General features: G+C 34.4%; 1 protein-coding gene and 2 long non-coding RNA genes across 7 annotated transcripts in view; 2 read left to right on the forward strand and 1 right to left on the reverse strand.

Annotated features, from left to right (window-relative positions):
* The first annotated feature begins 20 nt into the window (after positions 1-20).
* LOC126917841 (protein real-time) overlaps positions 21-20499 on the forward strand; it is a 52477-nt gene continuing 31998 nt past the window's right edge. For 3 of the 5 annotated variants that reach the window (XM_050725171.1, XM_050725174.1, XM_050725175.1), the window contains exons 1-6: positions 152-408; positions 495-595; positions 7173-7322; positions 8997-9128; positions 14976-15104; positions 15183-15286. In XM_050725171.1, coding sequence (XP_050581128.1) covers positions 533-595; positions 7173-7322; positions 8997-9128; positions 14976-15104; positions 15183-15286 — 578 coding nt within the window. In that variant the 5' untranslated portion in view covers positions 152-408; positions 495-532. The other 2 variants (XM_050725172.1, XM_050725173.1) reach the window with 2 other exon arrangements.
* Positions 2008-6275, reverse strand: LOC126917861 (uncharacterized). The gene is made up of 3 exons (XR_007711103.1): positions 6190-6275; positions 5269-5398; positions 2008-4076 (listed from the first exon to the last, which is right to left on the reverse strand). It is a non-coding gene; the product is annotated as an uncharacterized LOC126917861 (long non-coding RNA).
* On the forward strand, positions 7330-8985 carry LOC126917862 (uncharacterized). The gene is made up of 3 exons (XR_007711104.1): positions 7330-8088; positions 8160-8309; positions 8393-8985. It is a non-coding gene; the product is annotated as an uncharacterized LOC126917862 (long non-coding RNA).

Here is a 20499-nt window from a genome sequence, read left to right on the forward strand (position 1 = left end):
CAAATTATTCCAATATTTAAAATTTGTCTGTTTAATGGTCCTTTGTTTATTTCGATCTGATTGGTTCCAATATAGGGACCTGTGTCATACTTCTTGTGTTAGATTGTAGTTACGTTGGAATAGTTACAGTTGGTTACACACAATGGCAAGTTGGATTTGCGACATTTGTCAAAGTTCATTATAATTTCTGTGCAATTTGTGTTTTTTTTTGTTTCTATTTTCTGTATTATATGATGTAAACACTAATCGTCGAATCTTTCCTTATAACTTGTACAACTCAAAATACTTCGTGCCAAAATTGTTTCTAAATTATATAAAGTGCAGTGACATAAATATTGAATAAAATAAAAGAAGGTTAAGAATCGGCTTATTGTAACATTGTAACCTATATAATTTGCTTTTTCTTCGGTTAGTTATTAGTGGACCTGATTTGTTTTATTTAATTACATTAAGTTCAATTATTATAGTTCTATTCATTTCTATTTATATTGCAGTCTAAATTAGCAGCCAGTTTGTAAGAAGACGTTGTGACATGGTTCAACAATATCAGTCACCTGTTCGGGTGTATAAGCATCCTTTTCCGCTCGTAATGATGGTGCGTTTGTTGTATATTTTTTTATTTCATTATCATTATTTGTAGCAACCTATATTACTTTTTAACTTACTGAATTACATTTAGTTTACGCTATATCATATATGTGATGTGTATATTATGTACATATTATGTGTAGTAAGAATTATATTACGTGTGTATATATGCAAATTAATAAGATGAACTATACATAATTTCAAAATTTGGAATTAGAAAACATGAATGCGTTATGTCGTATGAAGTTTGTTAATAATTTATAGTTTGCGTGGATTAAAATGTCATATTATCACTGTACATAGTTAGTTACAAAACTGAACATATACACAATACAGAAATCTGTATGATTTAAATAACATGACAAATAAAGAGATCATTTTGTAAATAAAATTGGTTGTAGGCATATGTTAGTAATTAATCATTCAATAAAAGCATAAGAATTATATTAATATAATTTTATTCACTGAAATAAGCAAGATATAAAAATAATATTTGCTACTACATAGCCTCATAATACTATAAAATTCTTTGTGCGTGTGATTATGAGACTTGTATCTTTTTTGAATAATTATTTGATCTTGTGTAAATTGAATATATTAATTTTAACTTTATTGAGAAATATTACATTATTCTATAAAGTTTGATTACATATCTTTTTGCAATTCCCAACAATTTGTTCCATTTGCTATAGAAATGTATGGTTCCTTCTATGATGTCCTATTATTATAACTGTCATTTTGTGGTATCCAAAACAGTTTCCATTGAAATAATTTTCTTACGTTTCAATAGCATATCAATTGTTAATGTTTTTCATTTTAGGAGTAATTTTAATTTGTCTGATTATATATTCTCCATTCGTTATATTAGTTATAACATTTTTCTTTCCTTGTTCTGTCTTATTGTATAATGTCTAATTGTATCTATAAATACAATATATGTATTTCTTATCTTTCATATAGTAGTGTAAGCTCTATTTATTATGTCTTACAGATTTGCGCTGAAAGTATGATTTTATCATTAATTTACATGTTGAAATGTTAGTCTCTGGTCTGTTTAAAGTCATAATGCAAACTTTTATTAATATGTAAACAGACAGAAATGATTATTGAACATAACATAGCGTAAGTTAAATATATGTTTTGGTGCTTTAGAAAATGCAGTTTTTAAGTAACTCTATCTATATAACAATCAATTCAATTTTTGGCAACAAAATATACATATCATTTTATTTTAATGAATAAGATCATATTATTATAGCTGTATATAGTATTAGGTTATCCCAAAAACTCAAGGTTGTCCCAATAGAACAAGTTGGATCATACCTAATTCAGTAAAATTAAATAAACAAAAAATGTTGTGCATCTATTATTTCCTTGTATTTCCTTGTAAAACAAAAGAAACTTTTGGGACAACCTAATAATTAATACATTGAAGATATTAAAGATGTAGTGATTCATTCATGCTATTTAATATTTCTATTATATATTATTTACTATTTACATTATGCTAAAAATGCATGTTAAAATACAACTTATTTTGAAATAATTACATTGTTTTAATATAGAAGCATTTCAGATGTACAAAATAATTGATTTTATTTCATTTATATATTTTTAATAGTGTTGATATAAAGATTTTTATAAATGTCTATTAATTAGTAAATTAAATTTATTTTGAAGAATAGGTAATTCTCTTTTAATGTAATTTTTAAATTACAAATATTTCGTAATGCACATTTATAAAAATGTTACAAATGATTAAATTAAAATAATTTGTAATGCACATTTATAATACATTGTATTTAATAGCATAATTTAATATGTATTTAATATGTAATATATAGTGCTCTATATTCATCACCATCCTAGGTTAAAACTAAATTCATATTTTTAATTTTATAGTATATTAGGCTGCATGGAAGAATTTATGTGCATCTATTATAATGCCTTTCATTATAGAAACTATGTATATTCTATTCAAATTATTTATTTACTTATAGCACGGTTTACATATGTGATAACATTATTATTAATGTTCTTATAACATAAATGTATTTTATATATTTTTCATACATTTTAATTTGCCTTTATTATCGGTTTTGTGATATAAATAATATTTTCTCTTCTTTCTAACTGCTGAAACATCTAATTCTTATATTGATACAATATATTATTATATTATACTATTATAGTTATATTATATTATTCTGTTATAGTTATCTGGTACAATAACCTCTATATGTTTAAATATACATACTATGGCTATATTTCAATATTATATTATATTATTATATTATAGTTATATTGATACAATAGCCTTTATCAATAGTGCATATATTTAAATATACATATTATGGATGTATTTCAATATAATTGAATGTATTTAGGTACATTATAGATATTATTTTCCTAATAAGAATATGTAACCTTCAGTTTTGATATATCCAGAATGTTTGTGATAATTTATAATTAGTATTATATATATTGTTGTGCAATTCAACTCCATCTTGTCAAATGTTTTAACAGGTTTAGTATATCATATTTGAAAATTGTTGGTTAGTAAATATATTTGACTATTAGTTGCCATCATGGAATATAATAATTGAATAGTAGTATTACCTCCAGAGGTGTGCAAGAACCCGAAAATATCGGGTCGGATCAGGTCGAGAAATTTTTTCGGGATTGGATTCGGCCCCGAAAGTATCGCGAGACTCGAGACTGTCTCGAGAACCCGGACGATATTTCTAACGACTAGCTATATAGTGCTTGCCCATTCTACAACAAAGTTAGTTGCAAAACATTGTTCGAAAACAACACATATACAGTTGTTTTCGAAATTGTCGGGAGTTCCAATATTTTCGAGTCTCGAAATACTTTCGGGAACCGGCCCGATCTCTGCTCGACCTGTTTCGAACATCGGGTACCCGCATATCTCTACTTAATAAGTGCTGGTCGTAGAATTTTCAATTTTTCGTGCATTTCTTCGATATACTTGTAATATATTTCGGCTGTGATAGTCTCTTTTAAAATGAGTAGTGAAGTATTCCAGTTATATTTCACTAATGTTAACTAATGTTAACAATATCTTCAGAGGATAAAGTGACAAGGTTTCGGAGCATGAACAGTCAACTGATCTTTATCGAATCACTACGAAGATCTTTTTCGATTGTCGTAAAGAACTTACTTTTCAATGTTGATAGTAGTGGGATTAAAAAATGGCTCCCAATTACATGTGGTTAATAACAACGAGTACACATTCAATCACTGTAGCTCATATCTTGACATTTTTTCACATGACGCGACGCGGCGTCTCGCCGGTACGAGACACGAACGGCTCGCAGTGTATCGGACATAATTTTTCGACGGCATCTACTTTAAACGGAATCATTGAAAGTAAGTTATTCTTCGCAAATTTTCATTTCGTTCTGAGGTTCAAGGTCAACTGAAGGTCACCTTATTGTAGGTAGTTGAATTCGTTCTCTTAGCGGCTGCAACGAAATGTAAAAAATATATAAAAAACTCAAGATCATCTTGATTTCTTAGATACATTTAAGGCATCAACAAAACACAATGTATTCGTCTGATCAAAGTTCTTAAATACAATAAATTTCACTTCAAACATTTTTTGATAAAATCAGTAGATAACGAGTTATTTCGAGCGATAGTTTTTACTGATCCTGTATACATATATACTATATATGTTTATATTATAAATATGTACATGACATTATTAATTAATAGAATATGATATAGAAATAAAATGATCTTGTAAATCTTAAGGACGTGAGATATTGAATACGAAAAAGTTGAGTAATAAGTTTAAACTTCTTAAAATATCTATAAATATTACAAAATTAAATATATCAAATACATATAAGTACTATCGACTTGTATTTGGTGTTTATGAACATTTCTTCCTTTTGCATTTTTAAGCGAATTCTATTTATTAATCTATTATATTATTTCTATCAGTAGTTTAAAATTTTTTATTTAATTCTGAAAATCGAATCGATACAGTGCATTAATATCATATTGGCGAGACATTTTATATGTGTAACTCGTAATTAACCAAAATTCGAATATTAAAAATTCGTCGAAAAAAGAGAAATGTCATTTACATATCTTTCATATATTTCACAATTTCTTCAGTTTAAATATTCACATTTATGTATGCACATGCATTCTTGTATTTACTTCATTTTCAGTTTAATTTTTAAATGAATGCTATAGAGTGCATCTGTTATTTTAAAGAGTAATACGTTTAAGCGTACACATCATAAAAAAAGTAAGGATATTTATAATAATTTTGCAATATTCCCTGTTTTGGTACGTCACACATACAGTTTCAGGTGTTTAATTTAGAGCTAATTAATCCTTCAAAGACAGTAACAAAAGGTAGAATACCATTTAAATTGCATTCCACTATAATCTCATTTACTCTCATTGATTCTCACTCTCATCACCAATTCAGATCCAAGAAAGCAAGCGGCAAGTAAGAGCAGACAATTCCTGACGTACCTACCTCCCTCGTTAACTGTCGTGATGCGAGCTTGCAAGCTCCTGAGGCTGCGACAGCTAAGTTAGGCATCAACGAACAGTGGACATATCTCAGTAAGCAAATCAGAATATGAAACTGTCACAAACAATGCATGAAAAATTTGAAAATTGTTATACAATTACCTTCGTAAATGAGCTTCTTGGTGGACGGTATTTTGTACTTCAAATTATTGGCACTGATAATAGTGTTATATCAAACTTATAATTATCATATTCTCTTATATGCCGTGTGCAAAGATACAGGATGGAATGTCTATACAAAAAGAGATTACGGACATAAAAGATAAATATTGAAACTGAAGTATTTTTATGTACTAAGATTTCAAAAAAAGAGTTAAAAAATTCAATTTGGAAATTTTGTAAACATAAACGAAGATTATTTTTAAAAAATGTAAAGTGAGGATAAACATATTTATTGTTCGTTTCTAAAGCGATGCATAATCTTGAATTTAGAAATGAAATTATGCCTCGTAAGAATAGTGGCGTGAAATACTTTCTGCATTCACAATTTAATTAGGTAATTATTTTAAAAAGGGAGCCTCAATCCTAGTTTTGTTGGATTTCGGATATGTTACAGAGGGGAGGGCGCTGAGTCCTGAGTAACACGTACTTCGTCCGAGGCGTGGGATCATTGTAATTCAAAAGTTAGATTAGGTTAGATTTTTTGGAGGATCTGCACGCTCGGCTATATATAACTTAACCTAAACTAATCATACCTTACCACTATTAAGATAGCAATTTACATTTACTCCTATTGGAGTAAATGTAATGTAAAAGGTACCATTTTCTTTTTGTCACAACTTTTGAACCACGAACGTCCCATGCCTTGGACAAAGTATATGTTATTCAGGACTCAGAATCCTCTCCTCTATAACAAATCTGAGATTCAACAAAATCGGAATTGAAGCTCCCCTTTCTACATAATTACCGTTAATTATTCTGTTATGACTTGTTAAACTCATAACCAGTACTGTTTAGAACCAGCATTGATCAATTTTAAATTAGAAGAGGAGTGACATAGTAATATTAGAAATACAGTAATACCTCGATACTTGCCGGACACGATGTTCCTTCTAATTTCAAGGTCTTCATCCCCAATATTGCGGGGAGTTCCGCTCAAGCAGTCCTGGTGTTTCCTTTGACATATCGCAAAGCTCGACGGTTAAGTAGTATAATTTGATCCGAATTCAAATGTTAATGAGACGACACTAATTCAATAATGAAATTTTTTTATCTTTGACCTTTTTTTAAATTAAACTTTTCTTAATGTATTTGTGATACTTTTCTAATTATAGTAAGATGAAATACGATACATCTTAAATCACATTTACATACATACTTAACAAGCAAAAAAAAAATAAGTTAACTTTATTAAATAAGCAATAAATAAATATATCGTGTTTGGCCTTATTTTAACCAGAAAAACTTCAGAATTACACTGATGAAAATTCTATTCAACAAAAATAAAAAATCAACATTTCATTGTTGCACTAGCATTGTTTACACACGCTGTCCTCTACGTTTGGCAAAACAACGGGTCGTACCAATATTTATTGTTAAAATCAAAATAATTGGCGATCGTGCGTCTCAGCTTTCCGGCAATTATCAAGACATTTATTGTATTATTTACTAAAATTTACCTTGAAATGTACGGTTATCTATTTCACTTCATAATTAACTTTATGGCCCAATTTCTTTTTTTAGTAGTTTGTGCTAATCATATGCCTAGGAAAAAAATCAGAAAGTGTATAAAAACTGGAGTTGGCCAGTTTGAGTTCTAAGAGATTTAACTATCATATGAAAATATTGTAGCAATGAAGTGCATTGCTATCTACTTGGAGAAAGAACGAATTAGATAGTGTTTAGGATTATTTGCCATTTTCACCAAAAACTTGATCAATTTACTAATATGTGCCCCTGTTTTACTATTTAATTTTGTGTTTCATATTTTACGGATTTTGCATGAACTATTAATGTCAACGTATAACTGTTATATAAGTTCTCACAAATGTTAATTTTGTTTGTAGGCATATGAACGCAGATTTCCTACTTGTCCAAAAATTCCTGTTTTTGTCGGTTGCGAGATAGTTTCAGACGAAGAAAGTAAAAATGGCTCAATTAGAATAACAGAACGACGCTGTAAATTAAATGTTGAAGCACCGTATATTTTAAAAAAGGTATGTATGTAAATATATGTATATGTATAATATAGTATGTAGTTGTTTTTTAGGTTTTCTATATCGGATGATATAGGCTGGCTGGGTCAAGCAATTTTTCTATTTTTCTCATAGATGGAATGAATGATATGGAGCGTTTTTGTTTGTTATGGTTTGTTTCGGTGTCTTTTTCCTCTTTCGTGGTTCTTATTGATTCTGAAAGTTTAAAGATTAAGTCACTTAGTTGTATCGGCTGGAAGTGAGAATCTTCTCACGATATCAATAGCGGTCTTTTAATCCCGGTTTTATTTATACTTGGTTTTTCTGTTTTGTCAGTTTGATGTCGAATGTTCCAGGAAATCTGGAGGAGATTTGGACTTGTGGTAGTCTGAAAACTATCTACAGCTACTATTCTCGTTTGTGTTGTTGTTATTTTGGGCATCGTTTAGCAATGTATCTCTTCTGTTTGCACATGAAGCCGTTTTGCTACCCTGTGTAGATGAAAATTTTGTTTTCAGTGAACGACCTTTGTATTATTTTAGAATCCTCTGGGTATACATAAACTTGTCTCAAGCTAAGTATATGTGAAAATTCGGGATCAGAGTTTCCTACTTTTAAATATGTTGTTTTCAACCAAAGTTTTATGTTGTGTTTTTTAAACATCCTGGATCGTACAGTTGGAGATTATTGGTGCAATGTTCAAGAGTATGGATCCGATGTGGGATGAATGTCTATGTTCTTATTATTTGTTGTTATAGATTTATATTTCGATGTTTGGTTTATAAGGGTAATTTTTTTTTTGTACAAGTACATGCAGACTCTTTTGTTCAAAATTCAATAAATATTTTATTGATTTAGGTCCTATTATATGTCTGATGGCTCAAGCATATTCTTTGATTATGGCTTGATCCTTAGTTGGTGCGTATTCATATCTTATGACATTCACGTAGGAGATTTTCGGTTCAGTTTTGGTTCATGATTTGGGTTCTTTACTCAGTGATCGACTAGGTGAGATTCCTGTACTCATAGATATCACGTATGTATCGGTTCTCTGTTTCTAGTATGATAATATGTATGGTATACGTATATAGGAGCCAGGAGTCAGTTGGTGTAGTGGTATTGATATTACTACCACTACTCTAGTATCGCTAATATTAGCACCATTTCTTTCGCTACCACTATCACTTGCTTCAGGATGGCACATACTGGAGATACGTGATATTGTCAAATACGTCCTATCGCGATGGAAGCCAAGGCAAGATTGTCAAGAATGTTATTTACATAGTTTATAGGATAAACTTAAAAAAATATTTAGTATATGCGCATACATATATTATCTAAATAATTCGTTAATTTATATGAATGAAAATATGCTTTAGAAAAATGTTATTTGATCGCAGAAAAGATATCTGATGATTTTATAGCTGGGTTACTTTCTTAATCGCAATGAGATGTTTCAAGAAATGTAAAATAATCTAAAATATAATAGAAATACTATTTCATCGAGTAATCTACATAACAATCGATAATCACTTCAAATATGTAAAACTTATATGCTTTTTATTCATAAGAGTAAGAGTAAGATACATTTTTTAATAATATACATATAAAACACCAAACATTACATCTATACAAAATTTAACCGATATGTTTTCGTTCTTCCCTAGAAATTTTTACTCTTGTCGTTTGTTTCAGATCATTGGAGTAGATTTTGTATACTTTATACAAAGGAATGTTTTAAATAGACGAAATAGCGTTCTAGAAATAGAAGCGTATAATGAAAGTTTTTCATCTAGAGTATCGGTTATCGAAAAGTGCAGATATTTTGTAAGTATTTATCTTAATTTAATCATTATTTGACATTTTTATTGCTATTTCTAACATGCTTGTTTCTGTATATAATATGTCGTATTTATAATTTATGAGGAAATGATATATGATGTAATTAAAGAACTTAATTTGGTTAAACAGAGTAAGTTCTACAGCAAACATTTCATAAATAAATGATTTGTATAAAAGTTACAAAAAGAATTTCTTTAATAATTTATCTTTAAGAACAGTCCAATATATATAGCTATGAACATATTTAGTGAATTGCTTGTGTTTTGGTTTAAAATAGAAAATCTGTAAAATTTAAGAACAATTTTCTATTTAATAATTCACAAAATACCTAATCCTAATTATTATATTAGCGGTACTGCTTAGCCGTACCGGTATATTTAGCACGCGTTACTAATTATGTATCTATTAAAGAAGAGAATTATTATGAAATTAGTGAAGTAGTAACAGAATAGATAAATGTTTAACTTTAACTAAACTTCTTTTCATTTTCCTTTCATATTTATTTAATTAAAAGCTAATTGGTTAAACTTTTATTAAACTAATTAAAACATTCTGTTTGAAAATAAACTTCCTTCCAACAATTTAAATTTTAAATGAGTCGAGTATTACGATTTTAGTGTATATTTTATTATTAATAGTCAAAATAGACATAAAAATAGTGATCAAAGAACAACGATTCCAACGGAGCTAAATTTTGGTAGAGACCTTGGGTACACCTGTAGAAATAAAGTGCTAAAAATCCCTATTGATTCCATGCGGGCTAAAAAAGTTATTAAAGGTCAAAGTGAAAATTTTCGGATTTTTTGAATTTTTCTTGAAAACAATAAATTTTATCGAAAATATAGCCCAGACAAAAATTGTAGATCATAAAATTATCTACAAAAATGTTCCTCATACTTTTTTTTCCTAAGATATCGCCATTCTAAAAGTTGTAAGTTCTAAATTCTGAAAGTTCTATTGTCCACGTGGCGACGCTCATTATCTGCTTTTCTGAAGTGGCTTAAGTGAAATACTTTTAATGTTGAACGTTTCTTTCGAGTGAATACATGTATTTATTGCTAGCGTCTACTATTACAGTTTGTATCCATTAATATTTTTCAAAAATGTCACAATTGTGCTTTATTTGCAATAAATTTTTGACGGAAGGTGAAACTGTTACAGTTAGTCGTGGAATGAAAACTTTGATCGATGCAAGTATCGAAAGAGGCGATGAGTTTGTTGATTATCTGAGAAGTGAAAAGTCTGTAACAGCTCACGTGAATTGCCGAAAATCATACATCCGGAAAAGTTCAATTGCTGCTATCAAAAGACAACATGAGGATGGACAAACTAGTACATCAAAAGTAAGTCCACCTCGTACTAGAGCACGAGTAAATGAATCCGACTTTTGTTTTAAAAAATATTGCTTATTTTGTGGCGATGAAGCGGATGAAGAGGCTGAAAAAAAATCGCTGCATCGTTGACAAAAAATTTATAACGTTGCTGCATTTTCATTCAAAGAATTCGTTTTGGCAGTAGCTCAGAATCGTTCTGATGACGTACCAAAAGCTGTTACTGCACGCATTAATTTTGAGTATGATTTAATTGCTGCTGAGGCTAAGTGTCATGACAATTGTTACAAATCTTTCCTAAGACCTAATACTGGCGGTAGAGTAGGCCGTCTTCAAGATGAGGCAGCAAACTCTGCGATGGAGGAAATTTATAAGTTTATAGAAAGTAGTGATGATTGGTAGTTTACATTGGATGAACTAAAGAATGTTAGTAAAAATGTAGCTTTAGATAACAGAACTATAAAAATACGATTGAAAGTAAAGTATGGTAGTAGAATTATTATTACAGAAAAGCCGGGAAAATTAACATTTATTTGTTTCGTCGACAATTACCAGGACAATGTTCAGAAGGGGTAAAACATCAGTATTAAAACTATTTGAAAAAGAGGATTTAATTGAGTGCGCTAAAGTATTTAAAGAAATTGACTCTTCTCAAACGATAATCACAAAAGGAATTCGCTTTCTCCTCGCTGTTTATGGAGCTCCAAAGAAAATTGATTGTATAGACAAGTATAGATATTTAACTTTTGCAAAAAATACACGAAACAAGAAACAAGTACAACTATCTTGTCTTCCTCCAACATCGGCTTCTGCTCATCAACACTTGTATCGAGCATTCTATCAAGTTCAGGCATGGCTACGCAATCAACTAAACCCCGAAGACTGGGGTTGGAAATTAACAGACAATATTTTGGAACCGATTCGAACTATCCTCCCACCTGCTCCGGAAAAACTCCTAAATGTGGTTGTAGAAGAGTAGAGTTGTCGTGTTCACCAGCGTGTACTAATTGCCAAAGCCAGTCTTGCTCGAATGTTCAATCGAATCCTATAGACGAAGATTCGTGTGATATCGATGAAGAGATAGCTGATTCATCTTCAGTTGAACAATTTATGGACATCCAGCAAGAAGAAGAGGAAGAAGAAGAAATCGAAGAAGAAATTACTGTTGAAGTCGAATTTGAAGAGTATGAATCAGATTAAAATATTAACATAAATTAGAACTACAGTTTAAAATAATCACCTATATCACAATATCAATATCACTAATCATCATGCAGTAAATACAGTATTTTCCCATAAAACTCCTTCATAACAAATCGTGGAAAAAAGGCGCCAAGTACATTACCTCATAGGTGGTGTGGAAATGTGCGCATATCATGTAGAATGTAACTCCTTCAACTTTTAGAATGATGATACCTTAGAAATGGTGATTCTTAGGAAAAAAAGTATGAGGAACATTTTTGTAGATAATCCTATGATCTACAATTTTTGTCTGGGCTATATTTTCGATAAAACTTACTGTTTTCAAGAAAAATTTAAAAAATCCGAAAATTTTGACTTTGACTTTTAATAACTTTTTTAGCCCGCATGGAATCAATAGGGATTTTTGGCACTTTATTTCTACAGGTGTACCCAAGGTCTCTACCGAAATTTAACTCCGCTAGAATTTCTGTTCTTTGAAATGTCTATTTTGACCGGACTATAAGTGTATTATTTATGAATGTGATTCTATTTTTTCTGCCTAAAGCGATCATTTGCTATCCATGGTTGCTTTGAGACTTTTATTCCTGGCGATGAGTAGAATACGTTATAATAAAAAATTTTTAACTTTGAAATTGATGCTCAAGGTCAATTTTTAACGAGCTATTTTTACAAATCTCTCACTGTCCCGGAGATGTAGAATCACGCTATGGTGTTTTTTTATATTTACTTTTTATAAACCCTTTTGTACACCAGCATTATAATACCATATGTGTCATTATGATATTTCGACCTTATTCTACTTTATTGTTAACCTTCTGTAAACCTTTGGTTTTTGGAAAAATAATTTTTAAATTTTTTAAAAATTGTTTCAAAGTGATATTTCAGTAGAAAAGTTTCTTGTCTTCATATTACTTGTTATTTAATATGAATCATTAAAACGAATCATGTTATTTAAATTAAAAAAAAATATATATTACGCCTTCTGTTCTATCGTATATTATGGATGAATGAAAATCAAATCGAAATCTACATACTAATTTGAGAGTGGAATCGATTAAGAAATACTTTACTGTTGTATGATGGGAGCTTTTAATAGTCGCACTAAACCTGACATTTTTAAATCAGTTCCATTTGTGACAAGACACGTCTATGCGTTTACCTTTGTTCATACATTACTATAATATTAAGACATTTACAGAAAATAAGATAAACTTATTAGGGATGTATTGAAGCATTTAGAATTATTATTTCATTTAGACTCTTGAAATAAAAAGAATCTGTACATTGTACGTTATAATGTAAAAATCTAATCAATTGTATATAATATCTTCTCGCTATGACTGATGAAAGTTGGCATTTGTATTATTACCCTTTCCATTGTATTTATTATTCTTTGATTTCGTGTATTTCATAAATGAAGCCACGAATCAGATTCAGAGTTTTAGTAAATATCGAACTAAATATTGTAACTAATCTTCGCAATTTTAAACGCGTACCGATAACCCCTGGGATCTGTCACTCTCTCGAATTTTCTAAGTGCCAATTTATTAGCATTCGAACGTCCAAGATGTACGTTCGCCCTGGCGACATCCGCTGCTTTTATCGCTTGCGATAAATTCGAATTGCGTATTTGCCTACGTCCTCGTTGTTACAAGTCGTGAACCCATTGTGCTATTTGTTTCACTATAAAATTTGAAAATCTTGTTTGTGCTGATGGTCATTGCAATAAAACGAAGCCGTCTCTAGCGGATTAGAAGAAGATGAAGATCTACGCCTCATTGACTTCCACACATCCCGCCATTCTCGTTCCTAACTTACATTTTCACTGTTATCGCGCTATCGAACATTTTTGAGTCCTTCGAGCTGGATCGGCAAGAGCGACGAAGAACCAGGCATCATGAACAAGCTCATCCAAGAGATTTGGCTTATGACTCGTGAGATGCTGTGTCTTGTAGAGAATGGCAAGAAGGTAAGCTACTCTAACCTGGTTTGGGCAAGGCTTGGCTGGAGAGCCTGAGAAAATCTTGGGAGCAGCGTCAGCATTTGAACTTGCAACTCCAGTTGCAAGTTCCGATAATGGAACGAAATTACCTCTATTCCGCTAAGGAGGAGTTTCTGTCGATCGAGGACACCTATTGGGCAGGACAAGATGACCTCAGTGGCGTGATTGCAGCTACTAAGACGACTTCAACGCAAGACACGAGTGACCGAGACCAGTTGTCGCACATCGCCATTCTACTCTTCTTAGGGAAATACGCCGATTGGCCCGGTTTTGGTGATGTTTTTCAGATTCTTATAAGGGGAAACGAGTAGCTCAATTTCAAAATGGGGAAACGTTGCAAAAACGTTATGATACAAACATATCATCGTGCAGAAGCTCTTGTCTGATTTCGTGACGTTATCCCCCACCCTATCGAAGAGCTAACCGGTGATCTCTCTCGACTTCGTGATATAATAAACCGTTCTATTGCGACGCTTGCGAATCAGGGCCGACGGACCAAATAATGAGAAGATCTTCTTATCTACGTCATCACGCAGAGATTGGACAAGAAGATTCTCAAGGAATGGGAATTCTTCTTAGACCTCCCACTTGCTCTGAACTCGAAGCGTCCCTCAAGGCCCGCATTCGATTTTTGGAAGCTGTCTACATCATAACTAACGTGACCTATCACACCCAATTTCGAACCCAGGCCTTGTACGTCATACACACACGCCTGCTTCGGTGGGCCAAGCCGAGCGATGTCGGATGTACGGAGCTCAGCACGCGCTATATCGTTGCTCTGCATTTAACATCGCAGCATCGTAGAACGTATCATTCGTGATTGCATTTCTCTGCCCTTGCGGGAGAAGGGCCCAAGGCCCTTGTACGCGAGGAAATGTTCACCAACGTCGACCCGGTGACGCCACACAACTGCCTCGCGCGTTCAGCACAGAGTGCGTCGCTGACGGCACATTCTGACAACTTACGGCCATCATCACGGTTCAGTTCGGCGATTCTGCATGCGCTCATGCGCTATCAGACCAAGGATCCGAAGTATTGTTCGTTTCCGAAGCCTCGTGTAGACTCTGTGTGTTCTGAAACAACATGTGTTTACCGCTGTTAATGGCCTCGATTCGGCACCCCGGTTCGACAGTCCGGTCGGTGATTGGAGGGTCGGATACCGGTTGACGACCCTATTATTTTACGTCTTTTGATTATTGGACATATTGCTGGAAACGGCATATAATAAGAAGATTCTATCTGTATGTTATCAGTTTGTCACATCAAGACTAATGAACGAACATGGTATATTTACAGGTTCATCCTGAAAATCCAGAATGGACGTGTTTTGAACAAACTGCAAGTTTAGATATTAAAAACTTCTTTGGTTTTGAAAACTCAATGGAAAAATTAGCGATGAAACAATATGCTCAAAATATTGCAAAGGTGATACTTTTTTCACTAAATTGTTTTTCGGTAACCTTTATTATTTAAATAAAAGGTTACTAATAAAAATCATTACAGGGCAAGGAGATAATTGAATACTTCATAAATCAATTGAAAGAAGAGGGTATTGTATATGTACCTCCATGGAAGGATCCAAATGATATATCTGAGAAAAATGAAGGGTAAGTTTGAATAAGTATGTTTTCAGATTGATATAAATTATTAAATCGTTCAAAAAGAAGAAAACACACAGTAATGATAACTTTATAAACTTTATTATATAAATAGGTAAGAATATTTTTAATGAATTGAATAACAGAAATAATTTTGATTAACTAAGTTACACACATCTTATAATGTTGCTTAGTTAGTTATTTGGGTTGCCTTATATTCGCTTTGTGTAATGACTACCAGAGGTCAGGGATATTTTGGTTGACTTTTAAATATCAATAACTACTAAACACAATCTCAAATGTAACTTTTTTATTCTCTAGTTCTCTGCTACTTTAGCTTGTAAGAAACTCTTTCTTACTTGGAAGATCGAACGAATTTACCTGTAAGTGAAGTACGATCGCAATTATATGAAGAACCTCGATCGAAGAAATTATTAATACAGTCACAAGGCTCTTCATATAATTTCGATTGGACTTTGCTTCAAGCAAGTTTGTGTGATCGCCCAATTAGATTTCATTCGCCTTGTTCTCGAGATTACCTATGTAGTTATTCAGAGAAAAAGTACAATTTTAAATGCAAGAATTTTATTATTATAGTACCGCTTTTTTATAATCTTTGATGTAATCTTTTATCTTAAAATACTCTTAACCTCCTTATAACAATTATTTAATTATAAACGACTATATACTCTTGTAACAAACTCATAATTATCTGACAATATAAGCCTATTATAGAATCTGGCGAACGTCTGAAAGCTTACCTATTTTTCTGCAGTTTGTCTAATCATGTTAAGATCCAGTCTGTTCGACCGTTCGCGGAGAGATGCGTTCGCCGTAGACCGCGTCAACGAAAATCGTAAATTATCGTTACGATTCGATAATCAACACCACGAATTAGTCGATCTCCTATTTCGATTAGAATATTAGAGATGGTTGACTGATTATAACACCGAAGTAACAGGTTATAATATATACTTTATTCCAAAAATGGACGGAAGTGAGGACAAGGAGATCATTAGGATCCGTGGAGATTGGCGTTAATGGTCGGGAATTAAGAATTGCTTCGATCTGAACGATAAGGGTATTAAAATCTTCTCTTCCACCATAGATCGAAATAATCAACTAACGCCTGTACAGGAGCTACATTAACTCCAGGAATCCGTAACAGGTAGAGAAGCGAGATGTGCTCGATCATTAAACACCGCTGAAGCTAGTTATACAGACGTTATCGCCGCTCTCAAGGATGGATTCGATTGTCCACGACAAACTTGTTTACGTCGCTTGTCTGCAATGCAGAACTATCCTAAATTGACCAAAAAGACACCGGAAACCTTAACAAATTTAATCGACACTATCAAACATCATCTCAGCTCATTGAAAAACTTACGTGACCCTGTCACGTCAAACACCATTATCATAGGACTCTTCCTTTCCAAATTAAACCAAGACACCATTCAACAATGAAAACAGCAAAGAAATACCTCCGTGCATTCATTTATTAGACTTCCTGGGAATAAGGCAAACTGTACCATAACAACATTCATGGCAACTCAGACAAGACGAGCGCCAGAATCATACTATCCTCTATGACAAGGCGATCTACGGAGGCACGCATTCACCGCTGCGCATTCTCCGTCGACATGCCCACTCTGCCAGGGATCACGGAATGTGGGTCTGCGACACCTTCAAGACAAAATCAGTCAACGAACGTCAAAGTCGTCAAGAAAGCATACTTGTGCACCAATTGCCTAGGGAAAGGGCACTTGGTTTTTCATTGCCCTGCTGGATCCTGTCGCTTGTGCGGAAATCGTCACCACACGCTTCTGCATCGGAACGAAGCTCACGTCAAGAATCGGCCGATCACAACCCCCCGAACATTCAATCGATCGCCTACACATTCTTCAACATCTTCTTCAGCACATCCTTCGACACCCCGTCCGACACACCCTTCGACACCGCCAGTTTGGAAAATCCTAAGACCCTTATCCAGTCCGCAACGACGAAGAAGACAATGACTGCGAAAATCGACGACTGCTAGAAGAACCGAATCACTAACAACCTTCGCATCAGAACCACTACATAACGGCCTATTAGTCACGGCTCAAATCAATATATTAAATGACTAAACCCAATCAGTCCACTGTCGAGCACGACTCGACACCGGTTCTAACATGAATTTCATGACCGAAAGTCTGGCAAACTCACTTGGGCTCATGCAAAGGAAATGTTTGGTTCCCATTGGAGTCCTTGACGCCTTATCAACGACTGCTAGATGTTACACAACAGTCACAATCAACTCCACGGACAGCACATACCCACGCACATTGACGTTCCTGATTATTCCACCCATATCGACATTGATTCTAGATAAACCTATAGATCGATCGACAATCCAAATACCTAGGAATTTCCAATTAGTCGATCCAAGATTCCATATACCAGTCCTGATCGATATCGTATTGAGCGCGAGATCCACACTCGCGTCGCTGTGTGTCGGACAAATAAAACTTAATTATTCTAAAAACCCTGATCTGCGTCTGCAGAAAACGCGATTCGAATGGGTCATCGGAGGAGCCCAGTCTTCCATTCAACGGTAAATATCTTTCACGCCTCCACGACGGATCTATAGATGGACCTCGCACGCTTCCGGAAAATTGACGAAGAACCACCAACGAAACATCTTTCAGAGCCAGATCAACGATGTGAGGAACACTTCCGAAGCCAAGTCCAATGCACCAGCGAAGGGTGATACAACTAGTGGTTCTTTGGTAACGGGTGCTTTCCGCAGATAAAAATCCATACAGTACCCGGGTCCCCTGGACCACAGTCCCACGTTGGGTAAACGCCCAACCGTCGCACAAGGCACCCAGTGCCTTGCTTCCTGGATTAGCTAAGTCTGCCGCTAAGGCTGCCGCTCGTCTCAGGTCGAACGGGGCCCTTTCTAAGCCCTCCCGTCTCCCGGGATGGTTCCGGAGCAGGTGGGACGCTGCTCACCCGCCGAAGGCCATTCGGTGGAGGGAATCACCTTAATTCGGCCCTCTTGCCAGCATCTTGGCCATCAACCACTGCCACCACGAGTCCATACCCATTATTTGACCGAACAGAGGGGTCGCTACTCCCTCCGGGCTGTAACTCGACCCGCCCGTGGTACCAACCTTAGTCGTTGGTGGGACTATCGTGTGGATGTACGGCCACGTCACTACCGCCCCGGCGACCTGCTAACCGAGCTCGGCAGTTCCAGATGGGACTCACGTAAATGGGGATCACAGGGTACTTGCGTACCCTGAACTGTCCCCGACGGTCCCATCCTTGGCATCAGGATCGTGGGTACGCTACTACCCAAGGCTCCGTAGAGAAAGTGTAGCCGCCTTACACCTCCGGCGACCTTCCCTGCGGTGTACATAGGGACTCACGTAAGCGGGACGCTTGTCCCGATGGTCCCCCTGGCTGCGGGAACGTGGGTTTGCCAGCCCCCATAGGCTCGCAGAAGCGAGCCCTCCCTGCGGGACAAAGGGTGATACATCGTCGCGCTCCCATTTAACGAATAGCTTCCGTTGCTTGGGTCGTCTAAAACAATTGCGATGACACGACTCGCCTCTCTCCACCGCCGATTCGAACGAGACAAATAATTTGAAACTGAGTATCGGGCGGTCATTCAAGAATATTTGGGTTTGAGGCACATGACCAGGATTACAACAGACCGTCCCTCAGAGAACGGATGTTGTCTGCCACATTACAGTGTCATTAAGGAATTGAACCAAATTGCAAAACTCCGCGTCGTGTTTGACGGATCTGAACCAAGCACCACCGGAATTTCTTTAAACGACACTCTGCACACGGAACCGAAGTTGCAGGAGAACTTATTCGACATCCTCTTGAGATTCCGCCCTCACCAATACTTTCTTACTGACGATGTGGAGAAGATGTACCGACAGTTCCTCGTGCGTCTAGAAGACCGAAGATATCAACAAATCTTGTGGCGTAACTCTAACAGGGAGTCGAAACATATCAACTCAACACAGTGACGTTCCTGTTGTCAGCAGCCCCGTATCTAGCAATCAAGTGATTCAGCGATTTCCGCTAGCCGCGAGATTTTTCGTTCATTGGAATTTGGTGGAATCCTGAGGATAAAACAAGTGCCGAAAAAAATTTTGCGTTTTCTAGTTATGTTAAAATGTCGTCTATATCAGGTAAAGGGTAAGCGTCTTATTCTGTGAGTTCATTTAGTTTCCTAAAATCAATAACTATCTTCCATTTCTGATTTCCTGAGGCGTCTAACTTTTTCGAAACTACCCATACCGGAGAGTTATAAAGGGATTCGGATTCTTCTATAATATTTTTCTTCAACATGTCTCCTATTTGTCACGAAATCTCGTCTCGATGACATTCCGGTAGTCTATACGATCGTGTGTTAATAATTGTGTCTTTGGTTAACGAAATTGTATGCTGAGTTAAATTAGTACAGGGCAAAAGGTTGGTTCCTAAATTAAAGATGTCAATATAGTGAAGAATAATCTTTTCGATGGATTCACGGATTGGTTTTTCAATGCGATCTGTTCTCACTAGGCTTTTTAGTATTGATACGTTGGAAACATCATGAGAATTTTGAATATTGTTAGAAATTTCAATGCTTTGCTCACCAGTGTTGATAAAATATACTTTAGTTTGCCTTCCAGATAGATTGTTTGAACTCTGTTTTCTCCAGGAGTCAAGTGGGTTGTCAAGTTGGTTTAAAAATAAAATGGTTTTGACTCTTAGTCGGATTTTGTCATTGGATATTGAATAATTATACTTCTCTAAACATGGTAACCCAATGATTCCGTCTTCGATAATAGGGAAGTTGTTCGGTACTATGTGAAAAATGTGATTTTGTCCAAAAATTCGTTTCGTTACGTATTCGTTCGTTTCGTATTTGTCTCGTCCCATGTGTGGAGGAGCGGATAGCGTTTATTATGTTCGTGTTTAAGTATTCCATGACTGTTTCAATATCTTCATTTGTTTTTAGAGAAATTAAGGCTGATGTTGAATGATTAAAGATTTCTCTAAAGAGCTGCCAGTTGGTGAATTGGTTATGAATAAAGCCATTAGGTGAATTTTCGATAATTGTTGAGCTAATTGTTGCAATAACGAGGGAATGGTCTGAAGAGAGTTCCGCCGAGGAATTGATTTGGACATATCTTGGCGAGATATTTTTAGTTATAAAGAAGTCAAGTAAATCAGGT

The sequence above is a fragment of the Bombus affinis genome, chromosome 6 (assembly GCF_024516045.1).
Source record: "Bombus affinis isolate iyBomAffi1 chromosome 6, iyBomAffi1.2, whole genome shotgun sequence".
Taxonomy (NCBI): domain Eukaryota; kingdom Metazoa; phylum Arthropoda; class Insecta; order Hymenoptera; family Apidae; genus Bombus; species Bombus affinis.